At 40.6% G+C, this 17,444-nt stretch overlaps 1 protein-coding gene across 3 annotated transcripts in view; it reads right to left on the bottom strand.

Moving 5' to 3' along the window:
- Positions 1-17,444, bottom strand: part of grin2bb (glutamate receptor, ionotropic, N-methyl D-aspartate 2B, genome duplicate b) — a 68,308-nt gene that overhangs the window by 35,118 nt on the left and 15,746 nt on the right. For all 3 annotated transcript variants that reach the window (XM_020597148.1, XM_020597149.1, XM_020597150.1), the window contains exons 2-4: positions 5,055-5,198; positions 4,126-4,396; positions 2,360-2,552 (exon numbers count right to left, since the gene is read on the bottom strand). In XM_020597148.1, coding sequence (XP_020452804.1) covers positions 2,360-2,552; positions 4,126-4,396; positions 5,055-5,198 — 608 coding nt within the window. The remainder of the gene's footprint in view (positions 1-2,359; positions 2,553-4,125; positions 4,397-5,054; positions 5,199-17,444) is intronic.

The following is a 17,444-nucleotide window of genomic DNA, read 5'->3' as shown; positions in this document are numbered from 1 at the left end:
AGGTGGAATTAGGTGTGTGTGCTGGGCTGCTTCTAGCCTCTGGGAACACCACCAAGAACCACCAATTCAAATTCTCTACCCTCACTCAGTGGAATGGAGAAAAATGGGACGGTTGGTTGGAAAACAGACACAACATGGTGCTCTCCAACACGCACATACACATGCAGCAGTAGAGCGTCCCAGGGGTGTGCCTGCAAAAGGATTGAGAGTTAACCCTGTGTCTGATAGCACCCTTTGGAGACTGAAATATTCATGGCTGTGGTGTTATTGTTATCTCAGGCCTGTTGGTAGTGGAATTCTAGATAGCATGTGCCTCAATATCAAAAACAGAAACACTGATAGTCCAAAATTTGCAGTAATACATCAACCTCAACCCGGAGATTATTACAGCCACAGTTTTTTATGTTGCTCAAGTTCAAACTGAAGGTGAAAAAACTACTGAAAATGTTCAATATTATGAGGAAAAACAGCTTTTTATCCACCCATTATTTATACCGCTTATTCCTGAATAGGGTTGCAGGAGCAAATCCCAGCTGACATTGGGTGAGAGGCAGGGTCCACCCTGGACAGGTCACCAACCTATCACAGGGCTGACATTTAGACAAACAACCACACACACAGGCAGTTTAGAGTCATCCTAACTATATGGCTTTGGACTGTGCGAGGAAGCCGGAGTACATAGAGAGAACATGCAAAGTCCACACAGAAATGCCACAGGTCAGCCCAGGCTTGAACCTGGAACCTTACTGCTGTGAGGTGACAACACTAGCCACCACACCGCTGTGCTGCCCAGCACACAGCTTTGTAAGGCTAAATTATTGTACATATAATAAGGGGTAGCATCAGTAATTCAAGCTTTTGGTAGATTAAGCCCCAAGGTGCAGTTAAATGCCAGCCTATAACACCACATACGTGTATGTGTTTCTGTGTGCTGACCCCACTGTTGTTCCTTGGCTCTTTTTTTTTTTGTTAATCCAGCTGTCCTTGAGCACTCGATTAACTGGGGAATCTCTGATCAGTGCAAACAGTAAAAGAATGCCCTATGAAGCTAAATGGGGATTAATTATTGAATACCAGTGTTCCTGTTTGTTCTGCAATGTGCCAAAAAGCAAAACAAGGAGGTTCAGAGGAAGATGAGAATGTTTTCTTTTAAGGATGGCCGTGGGTTAAACTAAAGATGATACAGATCTGAGAGCTAATGCCTCTGTTCATCTTGAACAGAGGCATTTTGAATTTTTACCGGCTGGTTTAACAAATTCTGGTTCTCCTCTGGGCGTGGATCTAATTTGGTGATGCATGTATGTATTTACTGTACGCATATTTGTCATCCATGTTGCACTGTGCGTGTATGGTCACACATTATTTTGATATTTTCAACTGTTTCAGCAACAGAGAATCAAACCACATTTTTATCCTCTTATTTTACCAGCCAGTTCCTTTGGCTCTTACTCATTGTGAAAAAACAAAACAAAACAAAACAAAAGATTTCATGTGCTTCTTTTTACAATGTGCATGAAGCACCTGCTCATTTTCGGTACCAAAATAAATTTGAAAACTTGTAAAACTAGGTGAACATGGCTCATTTTGTTTTCAGCCGGTAATATTGTCTTTACTTGATCCGGGCTCATATTCAAAGAAGGTGTAATCAAAAACAATGTTTTCAGAAAATGCTTTGTGCTGAAAATGTGTTTTGGTTAAGACAATAACTGTAACAGGTTTTATCAGCTGCAGTTAGCTAGAATAAGATAATGCTTACACTTAAACTCTCTGTAGCCTTTGACCATCAGACAGTGAACAAAATGGAGAGACAGTGATAACTGAAGGAGCAAACGGCCAGCTTTAGTGAACGGTTTGGCAAACATTAGCACTATCACAAGTTACAGGATTTTCTAGAGTGTAACCCAAAAAACACCAAGGCACAGCCTCTATTGTTATACTCTAAACCTTGATGTAGTAGCACGTCAACTCCAACAGGGTAAATGTCCCAGTTATGAACAGGTTGTAACTTCTAACCTCACTAAATAATGTAGTTGTTAGTGAGATGCTCCCTAGACAAATAGCAGTTTGGCAAGCTACTGTGTTAACATTTGCAGTAGAGCAGATAAATGTACAGTTTAATTCACTTGTTACACCTTTGCTGCTGTTTTGTATAAGGAAAAAAAAGACACCATCCACCACAGGTCTATGCACAGTGCATCAAGCTGTAGACAGACCGGCCATGTGCATTTACAGCTGCTGAACTATGAAGAGATGAACACTAGATGCTCAGCTGCTTAGTTTACTGCACAATTTCAGTCTACAGTATGTGTATTTGTGTGATCCTCCCTCATGACCAACCATTTTCCCAGTACTGACTCACTTTAGTATTTCCTTGTTGTGGCCAGTGGAGGCGCTCTTTTTGTCAGGTGTCCCAAGGCAACTCGACTTCATCAGGGTGTGTGGTCCCCGGTCCAGAATCATGGTGGAGGTTGCTGTGGCAATGACAGCAACTGCATCACGTACCCTGGCCTCAATGTTGTAGTCCCATTCATCATATGATACTGAGATAAGCCCTGGGAAAGAAAGAGATGGAGTGGGAGGGAAGGATGTATGAAAGAAGTGGTAAGATTAAAAGGATTGGGAAAGAGAAATTGAGGAGAAAGAGAGGGAGAGTACGCATAAAAAAAGCAGTGGCAGAATAGCAGAAGGAGGAAAAGCTATACAGGAATGAAGGCACTTTAGAGAAAAGTGGCAAAACACAGACAAAATTAAGCAATCATACCTAAAATATTTTGATTTGCTCCAAGCCAGACTGGAGCCCTCCTGCCTTTCAGTTTATAAAAAATTGCTCATACAGGTTGAAGACATATAAAAGAATTGCTGAGTATGTGCGGAAGTCGAGTCTACGGTCATCCCTGAGCTCATTTTTTTGTTATGCTTGGCTATTCAAGCATGAGGAGCTGCTGGCTATCAGATGTCAACATCAGTTTCTTACACCTGTAAGCAACAGCATCTTTTGGTCACTTTCTGTGTTCACATTAGAAACTTGCACAGTAAATATGTTGGATAGAGGCAAACCTGCATTTTCAGTCAGTCTTGGTGTTGTTACTGGTTTCTTCTTTTCACTCATCCAAGCAAAATGGAATTACAAGAGTAAATGCACCACAGTTCGAGTAAACTGCTTCAAATATGCTTGGTGGGAGGACAGTTGTGAAGGAAAGCAACTGCAAAATGACAAAAGGGTTTCTCTCCAGCGTCTCTGACCACATGCCTGGAGAGACATTTCCAAAACATCACTGGGAATTCTTGTAACAATGAACTCCAGTGAGGCCAAAGCTCAAACTATTATTAGATCTGACAGCTGCATTTTTAAAGTAAAGCTGGTCAACCCAAGTTTGTCTCACATTTATGCATAATAAGTAGATAGTAGTACATTCACATACATACAAACAAGCCCATTTGTCACTTTGTTCACATTTCAATACAATGTTTTTGAGAACCCGCCATAGAATAATGCAGTACAGAGTGCACTGCCCCTCCACCTTCCAGGATGGACAGATATGCAACACATGTTGTAAAAGGCTACCACAGCGCCACCTTATTACAAACACTAACTTTAACCATATGCTGCAGGCATCATCATTCCAGATGAGGGGACTAAAGCTATCAGATTTTATCACAGTGGCTGGCAGGGGGGTGATTAACAGCTAGTGGAAAATTACTCACATTATGGCTGCTTTTCAAGTCTCTTAAATGATTGTTCCTTATCCCTGCTCAACCTGGAAGCTGTTCCGACTCAGTGAACATCAAGGACATTCCAAGACTCTTATATCTGCTCTGAGAGGAGGCTGCTGGAGGAGCCATGACACACAAGAGCATCCTTTGCAGAAGTCTTTTATGGACAGAGATGTCCATTTATTGGAAATCAGTTGGTGATTTGATGCTTCAAATGAAGGATTGTTGTGTTTCTACAAACATTGTTGATTCCTCTCTCCTCACATTTTTTCCTTGCATCTTTTTTTGTCATCTTATGTCTAGAATTCATAGCAAATTAGTCCTACTTAAGATAGCCAAGAACTTGACATCTTGGCACAACTGAAACGTTTAGATGTCTATCTGATCTCTGACTGTGGTGTTTGGGTGTACCTATAGGGAAGACAGAGGGAACGACGTCTGCATCTCCGGCCACCAGTGAGGGCACGATCCAGGTGAAGCCATAACCTGTGAGACCCACAGAATGAGCCACCTCGAATATAGTGGTAGCCTCCTCCTTTGTGCAGTAGAGCAGAATGACAGGACTCTGCAGTTTCTTAAGTTGGTTCTGGATCTTGGAGTCTCCATCATCCACTGACATGTCTAGCAGGAGGACTTCTTCTATCTCCCAGCCTACAAAGCTGTTCTCAATGGTGCTGCGGACCTAGATAAGAAAGGGAGATGTGATTTTAAAACGTGTAGGCTGCACACATTCAGTGGCGTTGTTAAGAAGAGACACTGGAACACAGCTGACTGAGATGTCTCCTCCTCCAGCTCGCAGATTGCAAAACTGTCCTGTCTTTACACATCTCTTGGGAGTTGGAAGCAGTGGTCGATTTATTTATTAATTCATTTCTTTTTTGGTAAAAGTACAGTGGGCACACATAAAGAAAACTGATGGAGACACCACCACATTTTAATAAATTATGTACAGCAAGAAATAATTTTAAGACTCTCTCTTAATTTATATTTATATATTTATCAACTGTATGTAATCTTTGCTAAATAAGCCTAAAAATAAAAACGGAGAAGACATCTTATTCTCTCACCTTATGAGAGAATTAAAATACACTGCAAAACGTAAAAAAAAAGTACAGTGTCGGGTCTTCTAAATGGGTCCCCAAAAGACAAAAGCAATAACGCCTAATGTGACTGGGACACAGAGCGATAGTGGATCTCACATTTGAGTCAGTGGTTGAAACCGTTTATACCTATTAACTGGATAAGTAATGAGCAACCTGCTGCTTCTGGGGTCAGTTTTTATCAACAGAATACATTTATCTTTGCAGATAATAGCCCCTGTAATTTGATTGGTTGTTTACCTTGTTGACAAAGTCCTGGTGGCCAGGGTAATACGTGGTGACTATAGAGAAGATGTACCAGTCATACTCCTCCATGATGTTCAACATGACAGAGGCCTGCTGCTCAATGGATGGACCAAACTGAAAAAACATGGTGTGGTCATCCTAGAAAACAAAAACACAGAGCCAGTCAGCAAACAGGTCATGAGTCATGCGGCATGAAAAAGAAATGAGAGGTAGGGCACAGATGATTATGAATGATTATGAAATGTGTCCAGCTACTGCTAGGGCTCTAGAGCAAATTTTGTCCTGATTGTAGCTTGGAGCTGTGTATTCTCTGTTCATGCTGTGCAACAGCACACAAAAATATACTAGAACATGACATATTTCATTTATATACTGTATTTAGATGGGTTTTCATCAGACTTTTACTCCCCTGCGATGTTAAAGGATAAGGCCCATCATTTTCTGTATTGAGCATTGTCAAAAGTCCCCATAAAGAGACTAAAACAATGATTTGCCCCATGGTTAATGTCTGTCAGTCCTGGATTAGCTTGGTCATCTGTGCCATAGACCTCCGTTGTTGTTCAAAAGCGATTAAAACCCATCAGTGAAGCATGCCACCGCACTGTGCTACACCAAAGACGCCGTGCAGCCATAATTTTCTGAAGTTAGGACAAATCTGAGTCAACTACATGTGCAAGATCTTGCGCCAGCGCTCCACTTTGTTTACATTCTGCTAGCCCCTCATGCAATGTTTTATATATTTCATGCATAGAATAAAACAATGCCTTACAGCATCTCTGACTATAATGAAACACTGGTTGCCAGATACGATCTGTGAGCAGTCGGTCAGGGCACAACCAGTTTAATGAGCTTTAAAGGTGCTGGTAGGCTTTTTGTACAGAGACAGGGGTGCTGGTTCCACAGTCTTCACATCTTTATTCTAAGCAAAGTTAATATGTCCTGACTCCAGCTGCATACTTTAAACATCATAATGTATCTTTCCTTTTAATTACATTGCCTTTTCTGTTTGCTGATTTTTCAGGTTAAATAAAGAATGTCATAGGCCAAAATCAATCTTCTTTAATATTTGCTTACACATGCCCTCCAGAACAACTTACACTGTATATTTTTGTGATATGATGTTCACGTGCGCTTTATATCAGCTACATGTATCCATGCACATGTGAAGTCATTCACATATGTTAATGATGCAGTATAGGCTGAACATTCAGGTGCACTACCTTCACTCTACATCAAAGCCCACCTCCTGCATCCTACCCTTTTTTACACACAGAGACATAAATAATGTGTTACCTACTTTATACTATAGTGAGGTAATAAGGTTGCAATGTCAAGAGTTAGTGGAGGGATTGGCAGTGATAAAAACAAGGGGAAAAGAGAGGGTGTCTCTGCATAAACTGAAACCTGATGTTTGACTTACTCTGACAGTAAATACACTCCACTCTGTTCAGGGGAGGTAATGAAGGTATTCTCATGCATGATTGACACCTAACGCACTATTCACCTCACACTTCCATAAAATCCAGTGTTGTTTAAGCATTTCAGCTTCAATATGTTGAGCTTTGAATGAGCTATGGTGGTGAGTGCTACATGTAATTTACCCTGACAGTATTATTTCATCTGTGGATCCAGCCATTTCCTGCAACCCTTTTCACTATCCATACTTCCATCTGTTCACCACACTGATGCTTCTTTCTGTCTGTAGAGGATGACACTGTTAATATGTTCAGTAAATCACATGAAAATATCAAAACCAACGATGAATTGATCCTACTAATGTGTGCTGCCTGCAAAGCCAAATTTGATATACAGAAGCGTATTCCTGTGCCACAGATATCAGTTACTGTCTGAATATTAAAAACATATCAGCCAGTCACGCTGTTGCACTTGATGACAGGTTCCTTCATTCTGATGAACATGAGCACTATTTCTACTCAATTCCACAAACACCATCTGCTGCTGTAAATATTCAGTAAATCACCAAATGCGTATTAATCCACAGCTGAAAATATTCCCAGGCAATTTCTTGTAAAATGTCTCCTGTTTGACTAATGTGATAAAAACGACGGTGCCCAGCTGTTTTAGAAAGTTACTAACCTGCTCTTAAAAATTTTATTACATATTTATGACCCATTTTTATGGGATGGATGCCACACACAGAAAGCAGTGGAGAGTGAAGTTTTAGATATTTTTGGTTTTCTGCCTCCACCCTGAGGTACTGTGTTGCTCTCTGTTCATCTCTTCCCAGGAACATTGGTTATACTGATTACTGTGACTAATTATTGACTCATACTGTCAAAAGATAAGAAAGGAAGTATTTATGCATCCGCTCAAGGCCATGGCTATAATTGAGGACACCAGGTCATGTCCTTAGGGTCTGGTTTATATATTTATTGGTTAAAGTTACAATGTGTATTAAGTTTCAGTTTTTTTTAGCAGAAACAACCCCAAATATCTCTCTTAATGGGAAGAGCTGCAGTCGAAGGCTGCGGTGACCCCAGACTCAAAGAGCTTGAGTCTGGGTTTTTGACTGGGCTAAGAGTCTCTAACCAATGAGAGAAGGCACTGTCAGGGGTGGGAGCTCACAGCTGTCAGTTGATATGTGAACGCTCTTTAGCTCTATTGACATGTCACAAAAAGAGAGGGTCAAGAAATGAGAGTTTTGAAGAGAAGGAAGAAAAGAATCCAACAAAACTGGATTCAGATCATGAAGTTGTATCAGTGCGGCTTTCAGCAGATGGGGAGAGTGGACAGAGAAGAGGGATTTACAAAGGGATGCTGATCTGGCATTATTTCTGATTTATTGGTATGTTGTGAATTGATTATTTATAGTAGTACGATAAGGATTAAAACTATTGCTCTTTGAGCTTATAGATAAATCATGCCAGAACCTGTCATTTGCACTCCCAGTATGATATAACAGCAGCTGGCTAACTGTGTGTTTCTGCTTTCATTTATAATAATCAGGTAGTTACATCCAGAAAAGTTCATACACAAGGCACCGAGCGGTCTACCGCAGCTGTCGAATCAGTTTGTGACTGTGAATTACATTATTTTGATGCCCACCAGCTGAATATGTTGTAGCCTTCACCAACTTTGTAATTTTTCCCCAGGAGTCTGGCACCTGGTACAGCTGCGGTGATATTACTTACTACAGTGTTGTAGCTGCACTCAGCAGTATGTTTTATTCAATTTCAGACGTGTTCTCGAGCAGCATGTGTCCTGCAACAGAGTGGCTAAGTGTTTTTTTGTTTGTTTGTTTGTTTGTTTTGCAATGCAACCTTTTCAGAGTGCACTTTCTTTCCTGGCGTTCACAATCTGTGCTGGGTGTAAATGTGTTGTACCTGCCTGTCCTGTAGCGGAAGTTGCTGTGTAGTTGTGTTGTGTTTACAGTATCTGTACATGAAACAGGGCAGTCAGCTCAGTGGGATACATTATTTTAATGCGCACCAGTGGAACGCTGCCTGCTAACTTTGTGAATGTCTCTCCAAACTGTGACACTGTGTGATCAGTTTCGCTTTCATGAAGGGTTGAGTGGCATGGAGTAGAACAGAGCGAGCAGGGAGGGCTGGGCAGAGCAGAGGCCGCTGACCCAACAGCTTCGTGCAGGAGTAGTTGTAATTTTAGAAACACTGAGGTCAAGACCTCTCTCAGCATATGAAACCTCAGGCAGTTTTCAAATGTTACAACATTTCACCTTTAATATGGGAAGTTTAAACTCTACAATTAAAAACTAATAATTTATAAAATGATTCTAATATTCTAAGACTCGGCAAGTTTAAATTTGGCTACTTCATGCCTCTAACTAATAAATAAATAAAATGTTTTAGTATTTCTCCTCCAGAATCTTAATCCTGGATGTGAAGAGGCTTTGAAATTGCATTTAGACCTTCATGAATAATTGAACAGTTAACTCAGTTAGTGAAAAATCCAAATGATTTTAAAAACAGAAACCTTTTTACAGTAGCTTCTGTGAAAACTGCCTGAGGTTTCATATGCTGAGAGAGGTCTTGACCTCAGTGTTTCTAAAATTACAACTACTCCTGCAGAGGATAGCTTCAGTGAAAACTGTTCTCCTCTGCAAATCATCCAGACTAATCAGGACACTGGTTTTGCTAAGACACGTTACTGCTGATGCTGTGACTACCACAGCTGACAGTTCACTTACTGTTGCACATGCCGAGCTACAGTACTGTGCACATTCCACCTCTCTTTTCTGTCACTGAGATTCTGGATCTTATGCTTTCATTTCTTCTCACTTACATACTGATTTCTCTGATTTCAGCCCCTAAAAACCATCTTTGTCTTGGTATCACGCTCACCCAGTTCTTTTTATCTAGAGCAGTGTAATCACTTGTGAGTCCAAACCTGTCATTCAGAGGGATTGTGAGGACACCACTTACTTCATTTTAGATGGCAACTAATCATCACCTCATTCTGCTTTCTCTTTCATACCATAATCATCCCTATTTAATTTCAGCCCTTTATTCACCAGGCATTAGCACCAGTTTTTCTCCCTCTCTCTTCCCGTTGACCCTGTCCATCCACACTTATCTTTTTCCTCTCTGTCCTCTGTTTTTACATAATGTCCTGCAGCTCTATTAGTTCATATCACAGAGGTGTGAAGTGTCCTGGGGGTGCAGGCTATGCGTGTCCTTACCAGAGCTGTCTGCCTCCCTGCTTGCTTGCTTTCCTGCCTGTCATCTCACAGCATACACCACTGAACCATAAGCCCAAGAAAGTGATTTGTCAGCCAATTTTCAAGCGCTGTTTTTGTGTCTCCTTTCTGTAAGTTGCAAGTTACTGTCTGTGAAATGGGTTACATTTTGTAATTTGTGCTGTCAGCTTGGTTAAACTGTTGGAAATGACTAGGAACTGCAGGTTAGACTGGTATGAACATGTCTCTCTGGTTGTGATTTAAATTACAAAAGCTAAACTTACAGGTGCTGAAGATGCAAACTCAAAACTTTTAGAGTTAGTTATTAACATTGATAAAAAAAATTATTATTTTTAATGATACAGCAAGGAAAGTTTATTAAAGCCATAATTATTGTTACTAAAATGTCAGTGTTTCTGTTCTTACACGACACGTCTACAGATTACAATGATAACAAATTCAGGTTTCAATAATAAATTCATGAGCAACAAGTCCAGGGTGGTTGGGAGATCGAAAACCTGGGAGACCACACTTTGTTTCTCATTTCAAACCAGGATCACTTCGTTACCCAGACTGCATGTTTATTATTGTAACCATTAGGTCAAAGGTCGTCTAACAAATGACTTATTAAAACAATCTCTCGTTTTGAATAACCAAGCTGGTTTGTGCCTAAATTGTTTCATAACCGTAACCACATATTTAAAGCAGCATCCAAAGGTTGAAAATACTACCTTTGACTGACTTTACAATATTTTAAGATCAACTTGTTATAAAATTAAAAAAAAAAACTATGAGGATCTTAAATATGCACTTGTGCTAAAAGGCTTCATGTCTCATTCAAACACTGTGCTTTCTGAGAAAACCCTTTAAGATGAGAACTAATGATATGTGGACAAAGTAGCACTGTCTTGGATAACACTGGCTGTTTAAATTTCCTCAAATCCAACAAACGTGTAGGACAGCTGATGTTAACCTAAACTCTGACAGCATTTGCAGTTGGATATAAAGACACCTATCAGGGCGGCACTGCCAGTCTGGATTAGATGAATCCTGACAATGTGGTTATAATCACCATCTGTCAAGCTAATTTAATCAATAAAGCATGTATTGTATCTCCCAATGGATCTGTAGGACAATTGGTTTAGTGCTAATAATGCTTCTTTCTCATTTCATTTTTTATCTTGTTGATTTTAGCTTCATTATGCTCAGATGATAGAGTACATGTAAATTACACAAAAAGCTGCAACCTGGGCACATAAAAACAAGTACATTTATGACAAAGGTTTAAAAAAGTGGGGGTCTCATCTTCCACTTTCAATTCTTCCCTTTTCTCTGTGGCAGGTCAAGACCAATTAATTTATTATTGACAGGTTATTGCTTGTTTGTTTATATTGCTACTACCACTTTCCCTCTTGCATCTTCCTTCTCATCCTGAGTCATATCAAACATTGCTTTGGGCTTTCAGCCTTTGCACAGGAATCACAAAAGAATCTAGGTGTAGTGGCACTGAGTCTGCAGGAGTGAGCTGTGTGAATTAGCCCTAGAAAAGGCTGGTACAGGAGTGAATCACTTCAGAGGCATTACTCAACCTTTGTGCAGATATGCCACCAGAGAACTAGCTTAGTAACATTTCTGGTCCCTGAGGTGCCGTACTGCTGCCTAACATGTGAGTATAACCTCCAGTTCAGACAGTGACTCTGGCGCCACACTCTCAGTGAAATCACTGGAGGCCCAGCAGCGGATGGCAGAAATACACAGTATGTTAATGTACGCACTCATCTGTGTAAATAAAACACACACTTTTCTAATTTTTTTTTTTTGCAGACTGACTCTCACAGTGCTGATGTCTCTCCCTCTCAGTGTCACACATTTAAATGACACATGTCTGCCAGTGAAGTGTGAGGGGCAGTTGCATAATTTAAACCCATTAAGGCAGTGAGCTTTGGGTATGTTTGATTTTGCTCAGATTGTGACTGACACTTCTCTGGTTGTGTAGACAGCACTGAGCCTGCTGCTGCAGCTGCAGCTGCTGCATCAGTGTGCAGTACTGTACAAGAGCTGAGGGGAGCGAGTCTCAAGCAAGGGGGCTGAACGGATTTGGCAACTCATCTCCATGTCATGCCAATGAAAGCCTGTCTCCAATTAGATTTGCAGAGGAAGAGCGACATATCTGCCCACTGCTCAACAAGCTCTGGTGGGAGAGGATTGGAGAGGAACAGGGGAGGGAGAGAGAGAGAGAGAGAGAGAGAGAGAGAGAGAGAGAGAGGGGTACGCTTCACAAAACTGGCAAACCCTCAGAGCTCACAGAGACACAGGCTCACAAACACACGAGTGGCAGTGTACAAATCGTTCCCCCCAACACTCAGTTTTTTCCACTTCATCTCGCTTGTCTTTCTCTTTTCATTCTCATCTAGCTCTGCTCCTCGCTGTGTGAGCGCCGCTGCTGCTGTCAATCCTCTTCAGTTTGAGCCCAACATGCTCCATCATCATATTTCTAATCAAACTCACACGGTGTGTTAATTAATCTTATATTCAGCTGTTTAATTAGCAGTGACCCTGTTTCCACATCTCTTTCCCAGCATCATTCTGTGTACTTAGTTTTAAACATCCCATAATTTTCCGAATGAATTCCTATTGCTATTTCTGTCAAAGAAATGACTTCAGAAGCTCTGAACTACAGTATGATTCACTCCCACAGCAGCCAGTGGGGCGACGATGATGGCACCGCCGTCTATACAGAACGATCTTCTGGAAAGGAACATAAATTGTGGTGAACAACAACAAAAGAGAGAATAAAAAGAAGCTCATTATTATGTATTAACTCAATCATTTCAGGCTGCTTTTATATAGCAGTACTTGTCATAAAGGGCTGCTGGTGTGTAAAATCGATTACCTACATGGCCAATAAAAAATAGTCCAGAATGATAGGATGTTATCTGCACTTTTTTGGCATGTCTAAACATAATAGATTAATTTATTCCAACAATAAACATCTAGTCAATAGTTTGCCTTTTGTAGCACAAGTGTAGTTGTTGTCCTTTGTCATGTCTTTTATTAGTGCAGCTTGAATAATTCTGATAAATTAAGGTCAAGATACTGTAGCAGCATTTAGATATGAGAGAGGGAGATAATGTGTGTTTTTTTGTTTTCCAGTTTCTAATTTTATCTCTGTTTTGTTTCAGCCATAGTTTGGCAAGGGCAGTGGAGGTGATCAGCATCACCTCAAATAACCTGAGCAAAAAATAGGCAATGCTGTGACCACAACCATGTGAACAGCATGCGTTTACTGTTTGGGTATCTTTACAGAGGAAGCAGAAGCCATTTGGCTGCAACCCCATGTGAGAAAATAACCCAATTCTCTAACAAATCCCCCCAGGAACAACCTACACCTCTCTGTAGGATTTAACACAAACTACACAACACAGGACTGGCTACACACACGCACATGCACAGATTATGCAAAATCAAATGCTTCCACAGAATGTTCATGAAAAGCACATACATGGTACATATACAGTATCTACAAGAATATATCCATGTTGTGATTTCAAATTTACAAATATGATGAGACACAGACAGAATTGGCAGCACACACACACACACACACACACACACACAGCTTCACATATTGCTGTATACTGCACTGCCAGAGGGGAAACTGCAACATTTCAAACTATTTTCCACTGGTTTACAGTACACAACAAAAATAGCTCTCTACAGCTCCTGAATAGTTCCCAGTGTGCCGAATCTTAAAAGAGAACATTGGAATATTAGGCACAAGTTATCAGTGAATAATTATTTCCTCACATTATTTCTAGTGGACTGCTTTCCCACTTTGCCATTTCAGTAAAGCACTGTAGGCTCAACAAAATTTGTAGGCTATAAAATACCTATAAAATAGTTAAAGGGGGATAAAATTGTTTTTATTGAATAAAATTACTGCAGTTAAAGGTACAGCTTGTACTTGAAAAGTGTATCAAGACCGATGCTTTTAAAGCACAGTACATACAAAAATAAATATATCCCTCAGCAGTGACTGAAAGGCAGCTTTTCTCTCTACAAGTGAGCAAAGTACACAAATCAAATCTTGCTAGTGCAGCGATCAATATAGTTAAGAATGGTTTGAGTCTCTGAAACTTTGTGATCTACTGCTAGCAACATTAGCATTGTAGCTAAGGTTGCGCTCTTTCGTACAGTGACCCAGGAGATCGGAAGGGTAAATAAAGCACTGACCAGTGTTGGTACATGCAGTACAAGACCCTCGTTTTTCCACAATAATGAGAATATGCCTTAAGTGCAAAATATCAACATTTTTTATTGCAACACAAAACATAGGATGTTAACAGGACAGGACATGGAAGACAACAATGGATACAGACATTTACAGAAAAACACAGGGGTATAAATGCTATAATGACTGTATAAGTGGCTTAACATGCGATTTGTGTGTGTGAGGCAGTGTGTGTGTGAGTGACTGTCAGTCTGTACAACTTTATTCGATCTAAGAATAATTGTATAGGTCTATATTCAAAGGAAAAAGGAGGGAGAAGGCAGAAAAAAAGGCACAAGCATAACAAGCATATAAATGATAGACGGGGAGGGTTACTGAGGTCAGGCCACCATCAGGAAGCTCTAGAGCGGCACAGCAGGGTAAGGTCGGCCAGCACAAACATTGTTTTCTCCGTTTTGTTTGTCAAGATATGCAGTAATTTTGCTTGTCAAGTGCAAGGCCCTTGTTTTTCGTGATAATGTGAATACACCTTAAGTGCAAATGTCCATGTTACTCAAACTTTATTGTGCAAAGATATATTAAATATATGAAGATAAAAGATGATAAGTGTTTCATTTTTATCCCCAGAGGGAGGAGAGAACTTGAGAATTTTAGCTCCATTGGAAAGAGTAACAAGACTATCAATATCTCAACCAACACAGCACTATCATTATTCAGGGATGTTGTATATGCCCAACCAATCTGACAGCTCGCAACTAAGCCACATGTTCACATGCTGTCTAGATGAATCAATTTATTTGATTTATCAAGTAGGTATGACACTTAGTAGCAGTGACATCATCTCACACCGAGAAGGGAGAAAAAGGCTCAATCACTGGCTGAGGAAATTAACCAGGCACAGTGCCACATGGCTTATACTTGGCTGAGCAAAGACTGTGATCCCACTGCTGACAGACTCAGAGGAGGCGGCTGCACTCACTCGTCACTCTGGGAATAAAATTCTCTTGTGCTGGACCATACTGTATGTACATTTTTACTTCAAATGTCACATTTTTACTTAAAAAGGCTTTTTTTTTAACTTACTCCTGTTTATTTACTTTCCATTATGAAGAGCAAATATGCCTGATGCTGGAGCAGAGACAGCGACACCTGCACTTTTTGTTTATTCATACAGTTGGTAACTGGAGCTCACCCCAACAAACAGAACTATCAATCTATACACAGGCATCAAAAAAACTTTAGCAGCTTATAGTCAATAAAAAATATATCCATACATAACTTTTAGAGATGCAATTGACAATACAGTATAATGTTAATTTCTTCAGCGATAAATATATAGTGCATGTTGATATGCCACACACCACAACATATTGTATATAGTCTACACTTATTTGTAATAAATAAAGCAAGAACAAAATGCATACAAATCTGAACAAAACAATTTACAAATACAATAAAAATACCATTAAACATAAAATAAACTGCAAGTTATCTTCTTGATAATTAACTCATCATTTGAGATATTCCACAATGTAAATGAAGTGTGTTTTTTTTTTTTTGGAAGATTATGTTTTTATTTTAGTGTAAGCCAGATGTAAACTGCAGCCGGCACTCAACCATCAGAATCCATTAAAACACCAGAGACTTTGGATTATCTTCTCTAAGAGATTCCATCATGTCTTCAGTTCTGCATCACTAGCTACTAAACGTCAATCACCAGCTGAATGTCTAATTAGTACAAATGAATCCGTGTCTCACCAACACACATATTTAAGGATCCCTGTGAAAGCACAAGGTACTACGATGTTTGCCTCAAGCGTTCTCCACCACTCCGTCCCTATCGCCACTGTGTGCACCACAAGGAAGATACAATTAATTGCCTGATTCCGTCTCCTGCTGTTACATCTGATGCTCTGGCAGCACTCACATCATGTTAGTCAGGCCCAAAGCCTTGGCCTAGAACAAAGTGGCAGAGATGGCGACGGAGAACCACAGATGATATCAAGTCCTCGGGGCAACCGGCAAGCAACAGATGTGAAGCAAATCATAACGAAAAGGCATTCACAAAAAAAATGTGTGTAAAAAGGAACAAGCAAACAGCAAACCCTGTAGCACAGTTGGGAGGGAGTCAATTTCACATCATCTTTGGCCCTGCAAGTTAATGGAAAGCTCCTCCATGAGTAGTTGATTAAGCTCCTTAGCACAGCAGGGGACCCCAGTAATTAATCAGTGACACACGTTGACTGGGCCACATCCCACCAATCCACATGAACCAAAGACCCAATCAGACCTGACTCCTCCTGCCACAAGATCTGGCTATCAAACTGGTGTGCTAGCATCTGTGTGTATGTGTGTGTGTGTGTGTGTGTTTATGTGAGTGTGAGAGAAAGGTAAAGGATGCCATGAGAGGAAGCTTAGATATTTTCAGTTACATTTTCCTTGGCTGATCTACATGGTACAAGAACTTTTAAACATGCTTGCCCTCTTCCCACCCTCTGCCATCTCTCTTCCCTACATCCCTGCCTTTTCACTTCTGCTTCTCTCTAACAAGCACACGGCGTGAGAGTGCAGGCTTGTGTTAAGCGCATGGAGTGTGCAATGAGAGACGTGCAGTTCAAAACCTTCTCATGATGTGCTTTTCTTCAGCAGGTCTTGACTCCGTTTCCCTTTCTGCATCTCCTCATCCGCTCCACTCTGCTTGAAGCATTGCCTCTCACCCCTCATTGACTTTTAGAGATTTCTCATCACCTGGGCAATGATTTTCTCTCCATGTTCTCATTTGTACACACAACCCAATAACTCCATTCTCCTATGGTTCTATCTGTGCTTCCCTAAATCTGCTGCACTTTGAAACTATTTCTGTAAGCATGTATGTCTCTCTCTCCTTCCTTTCCTTCCATTGGCTCTCTCGCTCATTCTCTCTTTGTAGATCTCCCTTTCTCCTTCCGTCTTTCTGCTTTTCTGTTCGCAACTTCTACTGATCATCATTATCTACTGAATACCATTCAATATTTCCTTCCTATTTCAACATGTTGCTTTTGATTTAAAAAAACCCCTCACCCTCCAAAAAGATGCCCTCCTTCCCCAATTTTCTTTTTTTTTTTTAAAGCACAGATGCCAACCCAACTCCCCTCCATTTGCGGAGCACATCTCCTTCAGCAGCGCAAGACTTTTTGACTGACAGCAGCTGGCCTGTCAAAGACAGGGAAGTCAGGGAAGAAGTGGGCTAGGAAGTAAGAAGTGAAGGAGAGGCACATGAAAAAGAAAGGAGTGAGGGATGGAGAATGACGTTTCTGATTCAAAGAGACATGCAGCGTTTCCCTGGCAACTCGGTTTCCATGGAAACGGTCTTGCTAAAGATGCCACTGGTGTGAAAAAATACCTACTTACACACTTCTGCACTGTAGGCGCACAAATATAGGAACATTCTTACGTGTGAAGTCTGCAATTGCAGCAGTTCCATGTATGAGACACATGAGCGCATTCCTGAACACAG

The sequence above is a fragment of the Monopterus albus genome, unplaced genomic scaffold (assembly GCF_001952655.1).
Source record: "Monopterus albus unplaced genomic scaffold, M_albus_1.0 scaffold32.1, whole genome shotgun sequence".
Lineage (NCBI taxonomy): Eukaryota > Metazoa > Chordata > Actinopteri > Synbranchiformes > Synbranchidae > Monopterus > Monopterus albus.
The sequence above is the reverse complement of the archived record's forward strand: the minus strand, read 5'-3'. Positions and strand labels throughout refer to the sequence as shown.